Genomic DNA, 21,696 nt, shown 5'->3' on the forward strand with positions numbered 1-21,696 from the left:
ATTTTAATAGGACACATTACTTTGCCCAGGATTGCAATTTTAGGAAATAAAAGAGAAAGGTTTGAAGACAACTTGAGAGACACAGAGAAAAATATCATCTTCAACAGGCAAGAGATTACAGATAGGACATTTGCCAAAAATAAAAAAGCCTTGAGATTTAGCAATTTTTCTATTTTGCCTGAAATATTTAGGGTGCAGTCCTATGGGGATAGGTGGCCGCCTCTGAACTCGGAGGTGACCGCCTATCCAATGCAGGGCAGGCGAAGCATGGAGGGGATCATTCCCTAGACTCTTCTCCTGCCCTGCATTTGCAGCTAGACCACTGATTTCGGCTGTCTAGTGGGGGAGGAGGCTGCTGGACGACACATAGGATGTGTCACACTGGCATTTCTGCCTTCCCCACTGTGGAATGCCCCCAGGAATGCCCTGTTTTCACCACTCTGTGCTCCTCTTCCGAGTGCAGAGCACAGGGCTGTTCGGCGCTGCCTGCAAGGCAGCGTGGAAGAGGGAGAAGGTTGGTTCTCCAGGAACCAACATCAGAGCGCAGGTTTCGTGGTCGGTTCCCAGAATCCTATGGCCTTCTAGTGCTGACTAGCGGCCATAGGATTGCTCCCTCCATTATGCACCCATAGAATTCGATCCAATAATAAACCTTACCTAACTTAGATGAAAGTATTAGTAGCTACATTGTAGAGTTGCTTAGAGAATCCAGCTTTACTGTATTTTGCCCTGCATGTCCTAGTTCCTAGAAAATGTCTTCTGGAGTGGAACTCAGCTGGCTGCAATCCAATTTTTGTCTGGAATCTGGTTTCAAGATTGCAACTTTTTTGACTCCCGCTATGCAGTTCAGTGGAAAAATCAATGACTCCACTTAATTGCATAGGGAGATTGAAAGAGGTTCTGAAAACCACTGTTGGGGTGGTGGTTGGTTGTGGAAACATACCCCTCTCCTGTTGAAGACCATTGGTACAAGAGGGCTTCAGCACTGGGTTGCTGTTTGCCTTCTGATAGGGTTGCAGCCTTTTAAGTCTATTCTGACATTCCAGGATCGAGATTTCCAACTAGAATTCTACCAAAGTGGAGCCTACCAGATGCCAACATCCTAGAGCAATTATAGAGCAGGACTGTTCCATTCCGCTCACCCTTATTGTGCTGGTCTGTTAAACGAGCAAGTGGACAAATGATGAGTTTATTTTTAGCTTGACCAACTAACATTTAAAATGTTGGAAATTGCTTTTGACACATCTTCATCAGGCTGACGTTTGGGTGGAATATTGTACTGCTGATCAGTACAAAGATGGGATAAACTAGGCCACACAGGTGAGTGTTCCTGAGATCAACAAGGCTCTGACTGTCTATTTAAAAATAAAAAATGGGAGAAGAATCTGACAATGATAAAGAGGTTGTGCTTATGGAAACAATAGAAAATCTGTGCTTTTGTATGTATAAAAGGGGAAAAGAGAGCTTGTGCATGTGTGTGTGTGTGTGAGAATAGCACAGATGTGCTACAAATTGCTGGTGCTGCATTTCCACAAATTAATGTGCACTTATCACCTTCAAAAATAGATGCCATAAACTGAGAGTTGCACACAGAATGTAAATTGGTCAATAATTCATATGCAATTACCTTTCAGAGGTCAGTTTGTAATAGCCCTGTTATAAGGGGATGCATGAAACCTTCCAGCATGTAAGACCCAGGCACGATAACTGCCCCTGTTCTTGTGGAAAACTTAATGAGCATTTCTTCATGTGGATTCCTTCACTGGAGAGAAACACCTGTCTACAAGACATTTCAGCTTTACAGTATCCCTTTCTCCTGGCTCTATGCTGAGCCTGTAACTCATGGTAAAGATGGTATGTTGGTGATTAGCAGAATAAATACCTCCATGAGATTCCATGAATAATTTTGACACTCACACACGCACAAAAAAATATGCAGCTATGAGGAAATGAGAATTCTTCTGAGGATAGTTTTTGTATTTTGGTTTAAACAGGGAAACGTATCATACTATATTATGAGGTAGCAGCTCCCCCAAGCTGTCAAGTCAAGTCGGCTGGTTAATTCTGTGCCCAAACGACTTATCTCAGTCCAGTGCAGGGCTGAATTACCTTCTGCTAGGTGTGCTGTAGCACTGGTTGCCAGCTAGAATTGTTCCCTAAACTAGTTATAATATGCCAAAGAGCATCCCTCTCTGTGAAGAGGTGTCAGGATCCTGGCTGCCCCATCTCAGGAGAGATCTCTTCAGAGGATTGGGATTCCACAGCAAACCTCACTCCCACAGAAGATGTAAGGCAGCCTGAGGAGTCCTATCACAGGGATGCTTCACCTGGGGTCCCAAAAAACCCCTTTGACCCTCTCCCAAGCCCTGCCATGGTTCCTCACTCTCGTCCCTTGACCAGAGCACCGGTGGCAGTGATCCAGCTGGGAGACTGAGAGTCATTGTTGGAGTGACTATCTGGCTGCCAGAACACCCTTTCACCCAGGGTTTACTCAGGAGCAAGAAGGGGAGGAGGGAAAAGTCCCATCTGCAGACAATGAGGATGCAGACCCAGCTGCAACTGCTGAACAAGGAAGAGAGGGAGCTGACAGCCTGTATATAAACCCTCAGTCTCCTCCCAGACCTTTGGTGGCTTAGCAGCTCCCATGGAGTTCCTTCCTCAAGAGGGAGTGCCTATTCTTCCCTCTTCACTGGGTTCCTCTAAAATTATTCACAGCTCGGAATGTGTTGGCTCTTTCTGTAGCACCTAAAAAGGGAGCACAAGTCATGTCCCAGTTCTGGCAATTTAAAATACAGGTAGCCTATTTAGAATGAGAAGAAAAATAGTCCTCCACGGTATCACCCACTACAGGTGGGAGTTTCATGGTGAACTTAAAGAACATCTCCAATAATGCGGATATTATAGTTGCATCATTGGCTACAACATCAATCCAGCATCAGTAATATCCAGGGATAGCCTTCTGTGTGATGTGAAGGCTAACTCTTTGAAAGAAAAGCACATTTGTTATGTACTACTACCACCCCACTGCCCCTAATTACCACAAGATAATTAAAGATAGTTACCCTAGTATATCCTATTGTGTTCGTTGAATGGAAGCCATTAATTCTCCACCATGCATCACATTCAGAAAACCACCCAAGCTGTGTAAATTGTTTATTAAGGCTGCACTTAAACAAGATACTTGCAACCCAGGATCATACCATTGTAAATCAACGCACTGCATTACCTGCAGTTACCTCCAAAAACTACCTCGTTCAGGAGTATGGTTACTAACAAAACTTATTGCATTAGGCAGTTATTAACAAGCACTTCTACTAATGTAGTTTATTTAACTGAATGTTAACGGATCTAAGAACGAGATTCTGTAACAACAAATCTGATGCTTACCAAAAATCTGGAGCAGCCTGTTGTAGGACATTTCAACTCACCTTGACATAGTTTCTCCGATTTACAGTTGCTTTCAATAGAACAAACAAAATATAATGAAATGCTTGACAAAAGGAAAAATTTCTGGATCTATAGACTGAGAACTCTTAGTCCCAGTGGCCTTAATCTGGAGGACAATTCACAGGCATTATATCACTCATACCTCTGCTTTTTTCTCCTAAGAAACTTTCATCTCAAGGCATTCTGAACTGCCTCTCCTGATATCCATTTAACAGCACAGCTACCGATGAGTGTGGAAGCTGAAACATTTAAATATATTTTTGAATACTCTGTTGTTAGTCTATCTTTCTCATACACACACGTGCATGCACACACGCACACATATCCCTGCACATAAGAAATAAATCTTCACAAACAGAGACTAGGGTTCTAAGCCAGCCTTGCAAATAAGCTCATAAAAGTTACTAGCCTGCAAAACATTTTACTACTCTGCTAGGGAATGGTGGAGGAGGATAATTCCTTCAACAGTCCTGCGCATTTCTATGCCAGCGGCGGCGGAGGAGGATTCATTCCTCTGCTAGTCTGCTTGCTTTCTATACTGGGCAAAGAAGAGAGCTGGAGAAACCAGTCCCTCCTTTGCTACCCCACAATTTCTTGTCACTTATGGCAACCAGGTGAGTGCTTCAATACAAGGCTGTTCGAGTCCTAGCCTTCTCCCCGACAGGCTAATTTTCTGTGTGTAGGACAGCCTTCCACAACCGGGTGGCCTCCACATGTTTTGGACTGCAGCTCGTAATGCGTTACCATTGGGCATGTTGACAGAGGAGGATGTGAACTGAAGCCCTAAACACTTGGAGGGCACCAGGTTGGGGAGGCTGGTGAGGAATTTTCATTCTTGCAGTTCCTCAATTGCAGCCTGTAGTGGTACCTACAGTTTTGTGACATGGTGAGCTGGTGGTGGATTGTCTATGTATAACCTTGACACCAAAAGAGACTTTTTTTCTTTCGTTAATCCCTCATCCATGGGGGAGGGGGAATTTCAGGAAGCAAGTGGTGGTGGTGGTGGGGTTAATCCTCCCGTCACAGGGCATTGTGGTCACAATTCAAATTGAGGCTGTTTGCACTTATACTAGATTAATGAAAAGGCTAACCCTTAGCTCCATGCAGTTTGGCTTTAAGTGGAACAGGGAACCAAACCTGCTTCTGTCTGCCCATATGAATGCAGGAAGAGGAAAGTCGGTGATTTTGCACATCACAGCAGCAATTCCTGGGTTGTTTAACCCAAGAATAGCCAGGGATGAGTGAAGTGACGAGTGTGCTGCTTGTTGTTTCCTCTTTTAATTAGCAAGCTAGAGACTCTGCATTGTTTATAACAATCCGGAGTTAGTTCAACAGTTGCCCATAGTGTTGTTGGGTTAACTCTGGGTTGTACAACCCAGGCTTGCACATCATGAAACAAACCAGGAATGGGGCATTTCTGGGTTGTTAATTAAAAGTAGAACATGTAGCAATTGTCATGCCAATCCCTGGATTAAACCACCCAGGAATTGCCACCAGGACATGCAGACTGAGTCAGTGAGAATGTGGGAATATACAGCTATTTAAAGACAGGATTTCAACTGATGTCTTGATTAGCTGGGTTTTTCATAAACCAGCAATTTTGAACTATTATTATCATTCCATTTTGCATCCTGCCCTTCCGTTAAGTTGCTCAGGCAACATGCATAGGGTTCTACCATATTGAAACTATGCCAACTGGGCAGGGGTGAGGAGGGGAGGCGGTGTCTGTTGTTATTCTGTGTATGACTTCGTTCTGGTGTCTGCCATCTGCAGAGGCAGTGGATGCTGCTAAAATTAAGCCAGCTGTGTTAATTTGATCATAAAGGAGCAGCGGTGATTTGCGATGATATTAGCGTAGCTACTTCTGGCCCTAGGATTTTTGACAAAATCCACGTGAGGACGCGATGGCTGAAGAAGCATTGCAAATGAATTATCAACTTAATTTTCTGCACAATGGATGTCACAAGTTGTTACACGTCTATTTTAACCTCCACAATGAGACCGCTCTCTCTAGGGCTACAGTGTAATGCTAAAGGATGTGTGTTAGGACTGTAGCTAATCTAAGGAGAATGGTTATCACTGGGTAATCTGACTGGGCAGAATTAGATGGGCTGAACTTGGTAGCATTTAATGCCCCAGGGAGTCATTATCTCCTAGCAAACCTACTATCTTTCAAACCACATTGCTAGATTGTGTCATGCAGAAATGCAAGCAGAGGGCTGTTTATCACTTGGGCAGCTATCCAAAGAGCAACTGAAGATGGATGCAAAGACACTTGAAGTCTACTTGGCCCCATTAAAGATTTGCATTCATGGTGGGGGGTGGGGTTTCTGTGGCGAACAGTAATAATTTCCAAGTGTTTTTAAAAAAAAAAAAAAATCAGTTGTGCTACATAAGCACAGCTTTATATTTGGTGCAGCACCAAGCAGGGAAAAGGAATACAGCCACCAATTCTTGAAGAATTATTACTGTTACTGTTATTATTGGAGTTCAGCAGCGGAGGCCTCTGAATCGAATGTGTGCAGCTAGTGCATGTGCCTTCAAGTCCCCTCACTCCAAACACTGCCACCCGCATATGATAGCAGGTGCCCCCCCCCACCCGCCATCATCACCATGGATCACAATGCAATCTAGACTGTAACTGTGCTACAATGTGGAGTCAGGCAATAACCTTCATGCAGAGCCGATAACTCAAGAAAATGAGCCAAGCTACGAATTAAGCGTTGTGTAGGAAATATGCAAACATGTTAGCCCTCACCAAGCATTTGCTGAAGAGGGCTTTCCTGTAACTGTGGGAGGACAGGGAGATGTGTGCTCCAGCCCTGCTCCCTCCACTCCTGACTTCCTTCTGTTGCCGAGGTAAGTCTGCCAGTACTGTGTAAGCCAGATGGGCTGATTGTGCGTACGCTGCTCTGTGCTATCGGGAGCCCTGGCTTCTCAGGGTTCCCGATCTCATAGGGCTCCGTAACTGTGTTCTCCTGGATGCAGCTACAGCGCCCTTTGCAGACCTTCCTTGCCAACACTGACAGGGGGCAGAGCACACATTCCTGGCTCACTTCACGTCCCTCTGCCCAAAGAACTAAGGCGGGACAAGAGGTAAATATTTGCTATATGGTACAGTAGATCCGACTGGTTTATGCTTGTGTTTTGCATCCCTTTTGTTGCATTTACCCATGAGGAATTGCTTGTGCAACCTGACTGTATCCATCTTGTGGGGGATCAGAAGGCATGGCTGCCACCCACCCACCCCCAGCATCTGCCGCCTGAGGCAGCTGCCTCACTTTGCCCAGTGGTAGGGCCAGCCCTGAGCCCCCTTCATGTGGATCAGGTGTGAAATGGGCTAAAGAGACTATAGAAATGCTATAAAGCAAAATGTAAGACCTGCTTCTGGGAGGTAGGGAAACATTAATTATGATGATGATGACTATTTATTATTATTATTAATAATAATAATAATAATATACTAAATCAATTTATCAGTCACCCTATAGCTGAAACTCTCAAGACAACATATAAAATAAAAACAAATATAATAAAAGCAGTGATAAAATGCACAACAATTTTAAAATAAAAGAATAAAAGTAGCAACAAAAATAATTTAAAACAACTTTTAAGGGGGATGCAGCTAAAACATGGAAAAGGATAAAATGAAGCTTTAGACATACCATTAACAAGAAAATAAAAGTAAAATTGCAAAGAAGGATAAGATTTAAAGGAATGACACATCCTCTCTTGTCCAGAAACAGTGGCCTGTTTTTGGTTTTGTTGACAACCCTAAAGATGAGGGAAATGGGGGGGGGCAGGGAGAAGGGTTAACCCACCTTTCCACAGTGCCTTGACCCTAATCCAGTTGGTCCCCCTTACCTGCTTCTGGGCACAAGGAAAGATGTTGGTAGATCTGGGCCTGATGTACACTTCGTGTCATATCGATACAATCCCATCATAGTGACGCCATATCCCACTTGCGCATTTATACCTCGTAGCACACACAGTGACATCTGTTGCAGTATTTTGGATAATACAGAATAAAAAGCGGGACATAATGCTAGAAAAGCAGTCTATGGAATGTGTAATGTGCCCCAACAGTTATCAGTGTACTTCGATCGATACCAATAAAAAGCACTAGTGTAAAACTAGCCCCAGTCATGTCTGGTTTGGCCCTTAGCCATGGTATTGAACGGACTCCAAGGCTGTGCCCTGGCAAAAGTTAAGCCCTGCAGGAAGTGCTCTGGTTGTTGTAGTGTAGTGAGTACTGATTCTGGGGCTGAGCATGCCAGGCCTCAGTTAAGCTAGGGCTGGGAGCAAGCAATAGCCACTTTCAGTTGTAAACCCCTGCTCTGCAGTCCAACCCCTGTACCCCAACATCTTCAGGTTATCAGCATGCCATAAATCAGGGGTGGGCAGACTTTAGGCATGTGGGATCTACTTTGTTTATTGCTAGAACCCCGAGATCCATCAACTGGAGCCTGGTGCAAAGAGAGACCCTTAGAAAAGAATTCTAAGCTCACAAATGTGTTTTGAGTACCAGAAATGAACATAGCGCAAGTAGCTCCACACAAAAATCCTCCTGTAGTTACCTTGAGCTTTCTTCATTTCAGCCGTATAATTTAGAATGGCGGGAGGGAGGGGAGTCATTCGGTTGTTGTTATTGTTAAACAATTGGGAGTCAAAACCCTTGCTGAACTACTACACATTACCCAGAAATGTCCCAGTAGATCCAGATGTACCTTCTTGCCCACCCCTGCCAGTTATGAGTAGTTGTATGCATGTATAGACAAGTGGACCGGGGGTGGGGGAGTGGACTAGTAACTTTAGAGCAGGAGAGGGGAACCTCTCGCCACACAAGGTCCGAATTCAGTTTTGGAGAAGCTGTCAGGGGCCATGTTTCAGTGATGGGCGGGACTGAAGGCAAATTGGGTGGAGCCAAAAATGTAAAGAATATTAGCATATTGAAGCGTAAAGCTCTTACCGCAAGTACCTAAGCCTTAGGAGAGGCACATCAATCTTTCACAATGGGGAAAAAACTGCACAAATGTTGGGAAACCACCAAATGATTGGTGGTTCTGGAAAAGGGGTGGAGCCAGGGGAAGGGGGCGTGGTCAGATTGGACCCCCAGGAGTGCCAGAGGTTCCCTACACCTCTTTTAGAGGATTTTATTGCAAAGATGATTTAGCACTTTTAATATTGGGATATATCTTTACCTAGGGGTTTTAGGGTGCTAACATTGCTCTAATGTTATGATCACAATGCTAGGAAGCTTTCTTGCTCCCACAGAATGAGAAATAAATGGAGGACTTTATAGATGCTACCCCAAACTATATGACATACAGCACACAGGACAAATAAGAGCACTTGTCATGGGGTCCAAATGTGTTTAATCTTTCCATCAAGGTTTAAAAGATGTGCTGTTTCATAGTTCTTTTATTGATGTGTCTATATTGTTAAATATAACTCCTTGGGCAATTTTTTTTAGGACATATTTTTCCATTTATTTTTCTTCAGTCAGTCATTTCAATAATTTTGAACACATCACCAACTGTTTTACATTTAGAGGCCACTGTTTTCAAGCCACTTACTCCTCATTAGCATCTTCAAAGCCAATGGGACTCCACCAGGCTATTACTTTATTAGTTAATTAGCTGAACTCATACTCTTTTCAGAATGGCTCCCAAACAGCTTACAATTAAAATCCATAAAAAGATGGAACGTAAGGAACTGCTCATGCACTTGTATGTACTGATGGCTGATGTTTGCATCTCGCTGTTCCAGCTTCACGTTCTTCTTCCTTGCATTTTTACTAGCTCTTGCCATAGCCTGCTTGGCTAATTGGTTCCTTCTGTGCATTTTTAACCAAAGCCCATTGCTGAAAATTCAGAATAGCCATAGTCTGTATTCTGATGACTGCAAAGAGTTGTACACTTCTGCTATTTCAACAACATGAAAGAAAACTTTGCCAACGACTACAGTGTTGGTTAGGGCCTAGTGAAACACAAGAAGCTGGCCCTGCCTGATGCTGGTGAGGGGAGCATCTTAGACGTTAGCCCACGTTTACATTCTCAGCCTTCCAGTTCTGGTGGCTGATAGCTGATGGACCCTACGCCCACCCCCCAACCCTATGCCAGAGTATAAGAGCTTCCCTCATCGAAGTGCAACCCAGCAGAAACAAACTAGAAGCACAGATGACCTTCACCATTAGGGTCTAGCAGTCAGGGCCTGATGGAATGCCAAGGACTTGAGTACCATAGCAGGTGTGTTCTTTACTGTCTTTATCTTTTGAGCGTAATTGAGCTGCCAGTTTCAGCTGCTGTTTTAAACACACACACACACACACACTAACAACCTAGTGGAGAAAACAGGTCCTACAGTGGTTCCAGAGAATTAATTGTTATCAAGTAGATTGGGCCCCTTCATGGATCATTGCCTTGTTGTGGCGAAGGGGCTTGCGTAACTCAGTGAAGCCATAAGCTATGCCGTGCAGGGCCACCCAAGACTGACAGGTCATGGCAGAGAGTTCTGACAAAATGTGGTCCACTGGAGAAGGAAATGGCAACCCACTCCAGTATTCTTGCCAAGAAAACCCCATGGAACGTATCACAAGGCTAAAAGAGATGACGCCGGAAGATGAGCCCCTCAGGTCGGAAGGTGTCCTACTGGGGAAGAGCAGAGGGTATTTCCAAGTAGCACCAGAAAGAGTGAAGCGGCTGGGCCAAACCCGAAAGGACACTCAGCTGTGGATGTGTCTGGTGGTGAAAAGAAAATCCGATGCTGTAAAGAACAATATTGTTTAGGAACCTGGAATGTTAGATCAATGAATCAAGGTAAGCTGGAGGTGGTCAAACATGAGATGGCAAGATTGAACATCGACATCTTGGGAATCAGCGAACTAAAATGGACAGGCATGGGCGAATTTAATTCAGGTGACCATCATATCTACTATTGTGGGCAAGAATCCCTTAGAAGAAATGGAGTAGCACTCATAGTCAACAAAAGGGTGGGAAAAGCAGTACTGGGGTACAATCTTAAAAATGATAGAATGATCTCAGTACGAATCCAAGGCAAACCATTCAACATCACAGTAATTCAAGTCTATGGCCCAACCACTGGGGCCGAAGAAGCTGAGGTTGATCGGTTCTATGAGGGCCTCCAACACCTTCTAGAACTAACACCAAAAAAAGATGTCCTCTTCATCATAGGGGACTGGAATGCTAAAGTAGGAAGTCAAGAAATCACCGGGATAACAGGCAGGCATGGCCTTGGTGTACAAAATGAAGCAGGACAACAGCTAATAGAGTTTTGCCAAGAGAACACGCTGATCATAGCAAACACTCTTTTCCAACAGCACAAGAGACGACTCTACACATGGACATCACCAGATGGTCAATATCGAAATCAGATTGATTATGTCCTTTGCAGCCAAAGATGGAGAAGCTCCATACAGTCAGTCAAAACAAGACCTGGAGCTGACTGTGGCTCAGATCATGAGCTGCTTCTTGCAAAATTTCGGCTGAAATTGAAGAACGTAGGGAAAACCACTAAACCATTCAGGTATGACCTAAATCATATCCCTGATGAATATACAGTGGAGGTGAGGAATAGATTTCAGGGATTAGACCTGATAGACAGAGTGCCTGAGGAACTATGGACGGAGGTCCGTAACATTGTTCAGGAGGCAGCAACTCAATCCATCCCAAAGAAAAAGAAATGCAAGAAAGCCAAGTGGCTGTCTGATGAGGCTTTACAAGTAGCTGAGGAAAGAAGGGAAGCAAAAAGCAAGGGAGAAAGGGGAAGATATATCCAACTGAATGCAGAGTTCCAGAGAATAGCAAGGAGAGACAAGAAGGCCTTCTTAAATGAACAATGCAAGGAAATCGAGGAAAACAACAGAATGGGAAAGACTAGAGATCTCTTCAAGAAAATTAGAGATCTCAAGGGAACGTTTTGTGCAAAGACGGGCATGATAAAGGACAAAGAAGGCAGGGACCTCACAGAAGCAGATGATATTAAGAAGAGGTGGCAAGAATACACAGAAGAACTATACAGGAAAGATCTTAATGTCCTTGATAGCCACGATAGTAATGTCCTTGATAGCCATGATAGTGCGGTCACTGAACTTGAGCCAGGCATCCTAGAGAGTGAAGTCAAGTGGGCCTTAGGAAGCATTAGTAACAACAAAGCTAGCGGAGATGACAGTATTCCAGCTGAGCTATTTAAAATCCTAAAAGATGATGCTGTTAAAGTGCTGCACTCAATATGCCAACAAATTTGGAACACTCAGCAATGGCCGCAAGACTGGAAAAGGTCAGTTTACATTCCAATTCCAAAGAAGGGCAACGCCAAAGAGTGTTCAAACTACTGCACAATTGCGCTCATTTCACATGCCAGCAAGGTGATGCTCAAAATCCTACAAGCTAGGCTTCCATCAGTATGCGAACCGAGAACTACCGGAAGTACAAGCTGGGTTTCGAAGAGGAAGAGGAACTAGAGATCAAATCGCCAACATTCGCTGCGACATGGAGAAAGCAAGAGAATTCCAGAAAAACGTCTATTTCTGCTTCATTGACTACGCTAAAGCCTTTGATTGTGTGGATCACAACAAACTGTGGCAAATTCTTAAAGTGATGGGAGTACCAGACCACCTTACCTGTCTCCTGAGAAACCTGTACGAGGGTCAAGAAGCAATAGTAAGAACCGGACATGGAACAACCGAGTGGTTCAAAATTCGGAAAGGAGTACGACAAGGCTGCATATTGTCGCCCTGCTTATTTAACTTATATGCAGAGTACATCATGAGAAATGCCGGGTTGGATGAATCACAGGTCGGAATTAAGATTGCCGGGAGAATTATCAACAACCTCCGATATGCAGACGATACCACCCTAATGGCAGAAAGTGAAGAGGATCTCAAGAGCCTCTTGTTGAGGGTGAAAGAGGAGAGTGCAAAAGCTGGTTTGAAACTCAACATTAAAAAAACGAAGATCATGTCATCTGGCCCTATCACTTCCTGGCATATAGAAGGGGAAGAAATGGAAGCAGTGACAGATTTTACTTTCTTGGGCTCCAAGATCACCGCAGACGGTGACTGTAGCCATGAAATTAAAAGACGCTTGCTCCTTGGGAGGAAAGCTATGGCAAACCTAGACAGCATAGTAAGAAGCAGAGACATCACCTTGCCAACAAAGGTCCGTCTAATCAAAGCTATGGTTTTCCCAGTAGTAATGTATGGCTGTGAGAGCTGGACTATAAGGAAGGCTGAGCGCCGAAGAATTGATGCTTTCGAACTGTGATGCTGGAGAAGACTCTTACGAGTGCCCTGGACTGCAAGGAGGTCAAATCAGTCCATCCTAAAGGAAATCAACCCTGAGTGCTCATTGGAAGGACAGATACTGAAGCTGAAGCTCCAATATTTGGCCACCTAATGCGAAGAGAAAACTCTCTGGAAAAGACCCTGATGCTGGGAAAGACTGAAGGCAAAAGGAGAAGGGGACGGCAGAGGATGAGATGGCTAGATAGCATCACGGATGCAATGAATATGAACCTGGGCACACTCCGGGAGAGTGCGCAGGACAGGAAGGCCTGGCGTGCTATGGTCCATGGGGTCACGAAGAGTCGGACATGACTGAACGACTGAAAAACAACAACAACAAGTAGATTGGGAACAGAGTCAATGCTCTATTTAGGATTGCCAACTAATCAGTAAAAAAAAAAAAGTCTGTCTTACTCTTGTATCTTTAACAGCAGCTTAATCTGCAGAAATCAACAGGTGAGGCTTCCCAAGGTGTGGTGAGAAGCACTGTCATCTGCTAATGTCAGCAAGTTGAGCTATTGTTAAAGGCACAGGAGCAGAAAGCAGCCCAAAAATTGGCAACACTAGTTCTATCAGATCAATTGTGGATGCTCTTATATTTGTGGCCTAATCATATAAGCTTCTGAACTGGTGCAACACCTTAAAGATCCTGGTTGCATAGCAAAGGTATACTCCCTACCCATGCAGTAGCATCAGACTTGAACTCCTGCATAACTACCAGTGTTTGCTGTTCGGTCTGGGGATCAGGTGATCCCATGCACAGCATCCTAAGGGCCATTTGAGCAGCCTAGGAGCCTATTTCTTGAAACAGCTCTGTACCCCTGACCTTTAAAAAATATTAAGGAGGCTTAAATGGCACATGGAACAAAACTAGACAGCTGTTTGTTCCGGCTAAGGCTCATTTCTAGGAGTGGACTGTTCGTAACAGCTAGAGACATTAGCCACCCAGTAGATCAATCAAAAAAGAATGTAATGCATTAGCCAGCAGCAAGTATACCTGCAGTTATAATGACCCACCCGTTATGTTAATGGTTTTTCCAGTGCTCATGCACTCTTTCGCCAACCATTTGTTACAGTAAAAGGAATCATGTAATGCACTGTGGATGTGTTATGAAAGGTACCATTAATAAATTCTTCCCTCTTCCCCACTTTCAGGAACTCCTTTGTTTACTTAATACAGCTTTGTTTAAATTTCAGGGGGAAACCAAATCTCCTAGACATGGGATCTCTGATGATCAAACCGATCCAGCGTGTGATGAAATATCCTTTGTTACTATGTGAGCTCTTGAACGCAACTCCCATGTCCCACCCAGACCACAAAGCACTGCAGGATGCCTTGGTTGCAGTGAAGGCCATGAATATGAATATAAATGAACTCAAGAGAAGGAAGGATATAGGTAAGAGAAAGTCAATGCTATGAGGAACATGCAGGAGAAGGCTATTGCTTCCAAGCGCTTTCTTGGAGACAGGGGTAGGCAACCTGATGCTCTTCACCTGATTTAGACTGCAACTCCCATCAGCCCCAGCCAGCATGGCCAATGGTTGGGGATTATGGGAGTTGTAGTCCAAAACGTCTGGAGGGTGCTGGATTGCCTACACCTGCTTTATGGGCTTCCTAGAAACATCTAATTGGCCACTGTGGAAAACAATGCTGGACTAGAAGGACCTTTGACCTGATCCAGCAGGGTTCTTGCAAATGCACTGAAGGGTTGTGCTTGGTTCATAGAAGCAGCTTTGTCTGTGTCTTAGACCACCATTTCAAGTGCCTTTCCTGGCATGGTTGCTGTTCCCACATGTTACAAAGTAGCTCTCTTTTGAGTGAACAGTACTGACTCCATTTTGAGACAGCCAAAAAGCCAGACATCTTCATCCCAGGCCTCAGCAAAGGTGGGAAAAAGGCAAAGGAATCTTGTTGAGAGCAACATGCAAGACTAGATCAAGCAATTTAGTTTCTAATGGACTGCTCACAATGCATCCCCCAAAGGCAAAGGTGGGGGTCAAAATTCAGCAAAACATGAATGTGCTGAATAGCAAGAGTGATACCTGGTAAGTTACCTAGTCAACCACCTGCAATGTGCTCCTGTTGTTGAACTCCAGCCTTGACACCTGTCTTTAAGACAGGCATTAAGATGCAAGGTCATCATTTGTTAAGTGACTAAGAGATAGTAAGTAGGACTTTTGTTTTTGGCAAGTTCAGCCATCTTCCCCAAGCACCCTCTTTTGCTATATGGGATGGAAAGCCAACTCAGTCTTTCTCCCATAGCAAGCAGCACCATTTCCAGTGTCTATGAGCAGCTCATCAGAGTTGTGATGTCACCACCTTTCTTTGAACTGTATAAGAAGCCTCAGGTTGGGTCAGTCCAAGTCCCCCTCTTCCCAGAGGTGGGGGCCATGCTGCTGAAATCACTAGGTGCCTCACCCCTCCAGGGGTATGGTGCCACATTGCTGCTGAAATCACTCAGAGTCTCTCCTCCGGGAGGAAAGGCTCCGTGCTGAAATCACTAAGCTCTTTGCTTGCCAGAGGAAGGTGCCAACAGTGGGTGCTTTGCCTCCCCTAGTCAAGGCTCTCTGCTCTCCTTCCTCTTCACCTGAGACCAGGAATTGCAATGTACACTAGTTCCTGTCTGCAGGAAAGGGCTTCAGCCCAAAGAAAGGTATATTGCTTTAGGAGTTTCTTTGTAGAAATTGTAGCTACTTCACCCTTTCTCTGTGTAGGCTTCAGGTCTCACGAAGACTCCTTCCCACAGTCTTGAAAACTACTTCTAGGCCTGGAGCTCAGCTTCATCAAGAAAGCAGCTAATTTCCCCACCAAAGTATAACTTGGTGAAGGCTGGAGCATCCTCAGTTGTTCTTAAGTGTTAAATCCATTTGCTCAGCTAATTCCCCCAAAACTAGCTTGTGCATTTGAATCTTTGTAAACCCCAATAAATGTGCCATTGTGGCATTATCCTCTCCAACAATGTCTGAGTGTGAATCTCTTTGGGTGGGAATTACCTTCTTAGCCATAGACACTCTATTGTCAATGTCTAAAGATTCCTTATAAGCAGGTGTATGAGTCTCGTTAGAACGTGTGCAAGGTTGTACACGGGTCTAACTAGAGCATATCACAAAACACCCACCAGTCTGTGTACATGTAAAGGCTTCCATTCACATGATTCAGATTCATGCTTCAGTTGCCTTGCCCCACACTGGCATATTCACAAATCATAAAATTACTCTCTCAGTAGACTGTGGACTAGCGTAGTAACCATGTGCAAAGAATATACTGGAGCTGTTCCTATCCAATTCGTGTTTTATCGGTCCCCTAGACTTGGGACCAAGTAGTAACATATGGCTGTGAGAGCTGGACTATAAGGAAGGCTGAGCGCCGAAGAACTGATGCCTTCAAACTGTGGTGCTGGAGAAGACTCTTACGAGTCCCCTGGACTGCAAGGAGGTCAAATCAGTCAATCCTAAAGAAAATCAACCCTGATTGCTCATTGGAAGGACAGATACTGAAGCTGAAGCTCAAATATTTTGGCCACCTAATGCGAAAACTCTCTGGAAAAGACCCTGATGCTGGGAAAGACTGAAGGCAAAAGGAGAAGGGGACGGCAGAGGATGAGATGGCTAGATAGCATCACCGATGCAATGACTATGGACCTGAGCACGCTGCGGGAGAGAGCAGAGGACAGGAAGGCTTGGCGTGCTCTGGTCCATGGGGTCACGAAGAGTCGGACACGACTGAACGACTGAACAACAACAGACTTGGGAAAGGCATATTGTAGCCCAAATTGTATGGAGGGCACCAGGTTGCCTATCCCTGCTTTATGAACTTCCATGTGGCCTGATTTCAAGATGGCAACCCTACTTCAAAATGGTGGCTAAAAACATTCCTCTCACGAGGTCTGTATTTCATGAAGTAATAATGCTATAGCCTTGAACCAAAAACCGAATGAGAGCTGAGGTCTGTGAGAAAATTTTAATGGCATGAAAGTGGAATACGAAGCCATCATATAAGTACAGGCAAGGTTTACATGCTGTGTAAACATGTCACAAAGTTGAACCATGTGGTGGAAGTCGTTACACAAACTGGGAGCATCTGCAGAGGCAATAGCAATCCTGCCAAGAAAGTTATTTGTAAAAGGGACCTTAGTTCACATAGTGGGATTAATTTGAATTCAGCCTATGTTAGTTTGGTTTAGCATGATTGTCAAAGGTTTTTTTTTTCATACAGACAAAGCCCTCTTGAAAGAAAGGTAAATATGTCAGCATTCTTTCGATGAGGGCCAAAACTCAGTGGACTGTAAGGCTGGTATCCAGAGAACCTTTTCCAAGTGCTGTAACAGACTGTCTTATGTAGCCATTTTCTTTGCATCAGCAGCTCCTGCAAGTAACATCAAGATGCATTCAGAGACTCTCTTCTGCATATAGAAGCTTGTTTTGTACAACTTATTGTGAAAAAGTTTGCACAACTTGTTCACATCATGATGTTGAGGATGTAGCAGGCAGGTAGTTATACTGTGTTAAGTATATTCAAGTGGGAGTAGTTACTTGTGTTAAGGATTTGGGTGTTAGGATCATCTATAACTATATCTAATATAAAACTAGGATTGGCTATTTTAGATGCTCATACGTATACTGCCTCCATTCAGACATTGTGATAAACCAAGGTTTATCGTGATGGAGATGAACCTCTCCTTATCCTGGGCTTGCATGATTCCTCCATTCCTTCTCCTCCAGCACAACCTTGAGGAGGAGATTGGAAGTTTCTACTTGAATTTTAAATTAACTGCAATTTAGCGTGGTGTCTGAACCCTAAGCTGTGGCTAATTTTAACTGTGGTTTGTTCGAAATATGCCCAGCTTCATAACCCATGGTTTGAAGTTGGCTTGTTTCAAACAGGCCATAGTTAAGACTAGCTAGTTTTTAGGTTCAGATGACATAACAAGCTGTGGTTCATCAAAAACTTAAGTGGAAGCTTCAAACTCTTCCTTGTGACTATGCTGGAGGAGGAGAGGGAAGGAGCACACAAGCCCTGGACAAGGCCAGGCCAGGGGTCCCCAACTTTTTTGGGCCCATGGGTACATTTGGGAATTTGAGAAATTGTTGTGGGCACTACCACAAAATGGCTCCCATGGAGGATGTGACTAGTCACATAATGCCTGCTTTGCAGGCTTGGATAGTCAAAAGCGGTGGGGGGGAGATAAATAGTGAATTTAGATGCTGGGAGGGAGGGGGGAATAGCAAGGCAAAGGGGTAGACGGGAGAGAAAGAGTGAGGCTAGAATGGGGAGAAACAGTGAGATAAAGATGTGGTGAGGAGTGAAATAACAAGGCTGAAGTTAGAGGCTGGGAGTGGAGAGAAATAGCAAGATAAAGGGGTGAGTGGGAGAGGAAAAGCATGGCTGGGGGCTAGGAAGGGAGGAAAAGAAGGTGGCTAGGGATGGCCAAGGGAGAGAAATAGTGAGGAAAAGGGTGAGTTGAGAGAAATAACAAGGCTAAAGGCTGGGAGTGGAGAGAGAGTGAGTGAGTGCACAAAGGGGAAAGTTCTGTGTGGATGGGAGAAGATTGTGCGGGGCCAGGAAGCAACTTTCCTTCTCTTCCTGCCCACTGAACAACTGATCAGCAGCAAGTTCAGGAACAGGAAGGAGAATGTGGTGCCCTAACATTTTTCAGGTTTGTTTTTTTAAAAACTAAAAATAAAATTTGGTGGGCAGGGAGTGGAGAGCTTTGTGAGTGTCATCTAAGGGCCTTGCAGGTTGGGGACTCCTGGGCTCGCCTCATTCCCATTACAACAAAGTGTGGTTTATCATGATGTCCAAACACAGCCTTTGACTATGAGAATAAATGGATCCTTAAACGACATTATACCATGCCTTGCAGGTTCAAGCCAAGGTCCATCTAGTTCATTGTTCCCTTTTCAACAGTTACCAGCCAGATGCCTGTAGAAGTTAATGAGTAAGGCATGAAGATGAGGGCTATTCTCAGCTGTTTATTCCCTGAATCTGGTATTCAGAGGTATTCCACCTTTGTATATGGAGTTTCCTTTTGGCTATCACAGACAACCACCATTATTCTTCATAAGCATCACCGGACTTTTCATCAGCTTATTCATAGATAAGGAATAATTAAATCCCAGAACCAAACATTATATTCGGTTCCCATCCCACTCGGCTAGCAAGAAGAGGACTGAAATATTACATTTGCTTCAGGTCCACTGTTCAGTGCTTGCATTTGCTTAAGGCATATAATAAAGTTTGGTGCTTTCTTGTTCTGTTTGAGCTTCTTCTGGGCAGACTCACCAGGGGTTTAGCTTGCAAAGGCTTGAAAATAATGATAGTGCACAGGATTATACATCCCGCAATAAATAGCATCAGTGGTGCTACTGCAAACAACAGGAGCAATTAGAGAGATGGATTTTTAAAAGCTTATATGGCCATAAGGATTTTCATTATCTCTGCTATTTTCATAAGTACAGCAAGTAGTAACCTCAGTCTCTTTGGTCTCTTGTGGCTTTAAAGAAAAGTAGGGCTGGATTGGTGCCCTGTAAATGCAAGCTGTTATTACTGGTGTGTGATTTGTCTAATTGCAGTGCTGAAGTATAAGAAGAATGATGAAGATGAATCTCTGAAAGAAAAGTTTTCAAGACTGAATATTCACTCGATTAGTAAGAAGTCCAAGAGAGTCACTGGCCACTTGAAAATTCTAACTGGAGGAGAACCGCAGGTATTCAGTTGTCCGGTATTTTGCTCTACAGAGGATTTTGAAACAGTTAAATGGCCAGCATACTATGCATTCTGATCCACAGGAATCTAAATTCCGTGCTCAGAAATAATCAAATGAATTCAAATTGCCAATATGTAGGCTTTATTTATTTGCTTGCTTGCTGTTGTTATGTGCTGCCTTTCTGCCAAAGCACATAAGGCAGTTTATGTTTTTTAGTAATGGATTACAATCTAAGAGATATACAAAAGGAAAAAGGAAGGAGGAGGAGGAAAGAGAAAAATAAGCAAGTTCAGGTATCAACTCTTTTATGCTGTTATATAATGAAAGGCTGTTTTGGATGATACCTGAAAATTGTAATCTGGTCCTATGGCTGGAACTAGCACACCAGTGCTGCTTGTCCCCATGGGGACAGCATAACCTAATTATAGGACAAGTGCATAAAATCCTGCACACGTAGGCCAAAGTTGGCTGGCTGATTCAAAGACAAAATCTGGGACTCATCTGGGCGATTTGGCCTTCAAATCATAACACTGATGTGTGTGGCTGGCAAAGGTGGGGCCAGCATGCTGGATCCTGCATAGGGTTGGATCAGTGTTAAGCAATAGGTGGAATGGTCACTCCAGAAGATGGTTCTAGAAGGGGAGGAGCCAAATGACAGTTGGTCTCGGCCAAGCTGATCAGAGGGTTCTGAAGCTAGATGCAATGAAGTTCTGGAAGGCTGTTGATCCCAGCCAGGCTGGGTTCTTACTGTCTAACCTCCCTCTCTGATGCAACTAGACAGAATGGCTACAGATAGTTAATTGCATAGTTAGTTTGAATGACAAGGTTTAGGTGTTGGCAGAGCCTGGATCGATGTGGTGGTGGTGGAACTGAAGAATATTGGTGAAACCATATGCTCTTTTAAATGTGTAGCATGTATGTGATCCTAATGTTTGTATTACTCTAGAAGAAGTTACTCTAATATTTGTATTTACTCTAGAATAAGATCTGGATTGGGGCCACCTCCTGCAGGTTCGGGGGGTGCATGTGTTAAACCTTTTTTTCTTTAAATCTCCCCTTTCATGGTGGCTAAAGAAAGTGAAACTCCATCGCCAATGAATGATAGGATCACCTACATGCTACGCATTTAACGTAGTGTGTGGTTTAGCCCTGAATATGGTGGTATTAGAGAAAAACAGCAGAATACCGTGACGAATCATGGGAAGATCACGGAGGCCCCATTCACTCACCTTGTTTCAGAGCAGCTTGTACATACTGACCAAGTATGGAGGAGGGCAGTAGCTCAGTGGTAGAGCACCTGCTTTGCACACAGAAGGTCCTGAGTTCAATCCCCAGCATCTCCAGGGCTGGAAAAAATCCTGCCTGAAACTCTGGAGGGCTGCTACCAGTCAGTGACGACAATACTGGGCTAGATGGACCAATGGTCTGCCTCAGTATAAGGCAACTTCCTACATTCCTAAGTATTTCTCAAATGAAAGGGAGTTAGAAACTGGGGGCGGGGGAGTGTTCTTTTAATTTAGTGAAAATATTATTTATATGCCAGTTTTCTGATTCTGCCATTGTTCCACACAAAATAAACACACTGATCAAGATGTTCTCAATCCTTTTCTTGGTTGTCAATCCCTTTCTTTAAGCAACGTGGTACTGATCTGTAGCTTTCGCCAAAACTAATGCTTAGTATTGGCACAAGGTACAGTCACGGTGGAATACAAGGTGTGCTGTTTACTATGTTTGACTTCTTAAATATCAGCATGCAGATTATTAAGGGCAATGAGGCTTCCCTTCAAGGCAAATTACTCTTAATGCCAACAGGAATGAGACTAGCAGCCCAGCAGAAAGAAATCCCATCTTTCTGTTGATTGGAACTACTTTCCCATTGGATAGGCAGGGGCAGGTTTGTGCTTATGACCAAGTTCATAACATGTGGTAGTGATAACATGGAGCTTCAGAGGAGATTGCTACAACCTGCTGGTATAGCAACTCCCAAGCCTCACTGCCATACCCTTGGGCCTAGTACCTGCAATCACACTTGCCCATGTTTAGTAGATGCTTCATCATGACAGGAGAGAACATGAAAGTAGAGCATAGGAATATATGGATTGTATAAAATCTGTTCTGTCTGTGTTTCATGAATTGTCAGACACCTTTTGTTCCATCATCCACCTATCGATGGAATTGGATTTTTTGTTTGTTTCTGAATTTGTGCAAATCCACACATGCAGAAATGTGCACGTGTGG

General features: G+C 44.0%; 1 protein-coding gene across 1 annotated transcript in view; it reads left to right on the top strand.

Moving 5' to 3' along the window:
- Nucleotides 1-21,696, top strand: part of ARHGEF38 (Rho guanine nucleotide exchange factor 38) — a 79,117-nt gene that overhangs the window by 36,626 nt on the left and 20,795 nt on the right. Inside the window, exons 6-7 of the mRNA XM_084855764.1 lie at nt 13,949-14,148; nt 19,325-19,458. Of these exons, the coding sequence (XP_084711890.1) occupies nt 13,949-14,148; nt 19,325-19,458 (334 nt within the window). The remainder of the gene's footprint in view (nt 1-13,948; nt 14,149-19,324; nt 19,459-21,696) is intronic.

The sequence above is a fragment of the Heloderma suspectum genome, chromosome 5, assembly GCF_057233095.1.
Source record: "Heloderma suspectum isolate Gila_16-S chromosome 5, 16-S_ref, whole genome shotgun sequence".
NCBI lineage: Eukaryota > Metazoa > Chordata > Lepidosauria > Squamata > Helodermatidae > Heloderma > Heloderma suspectum.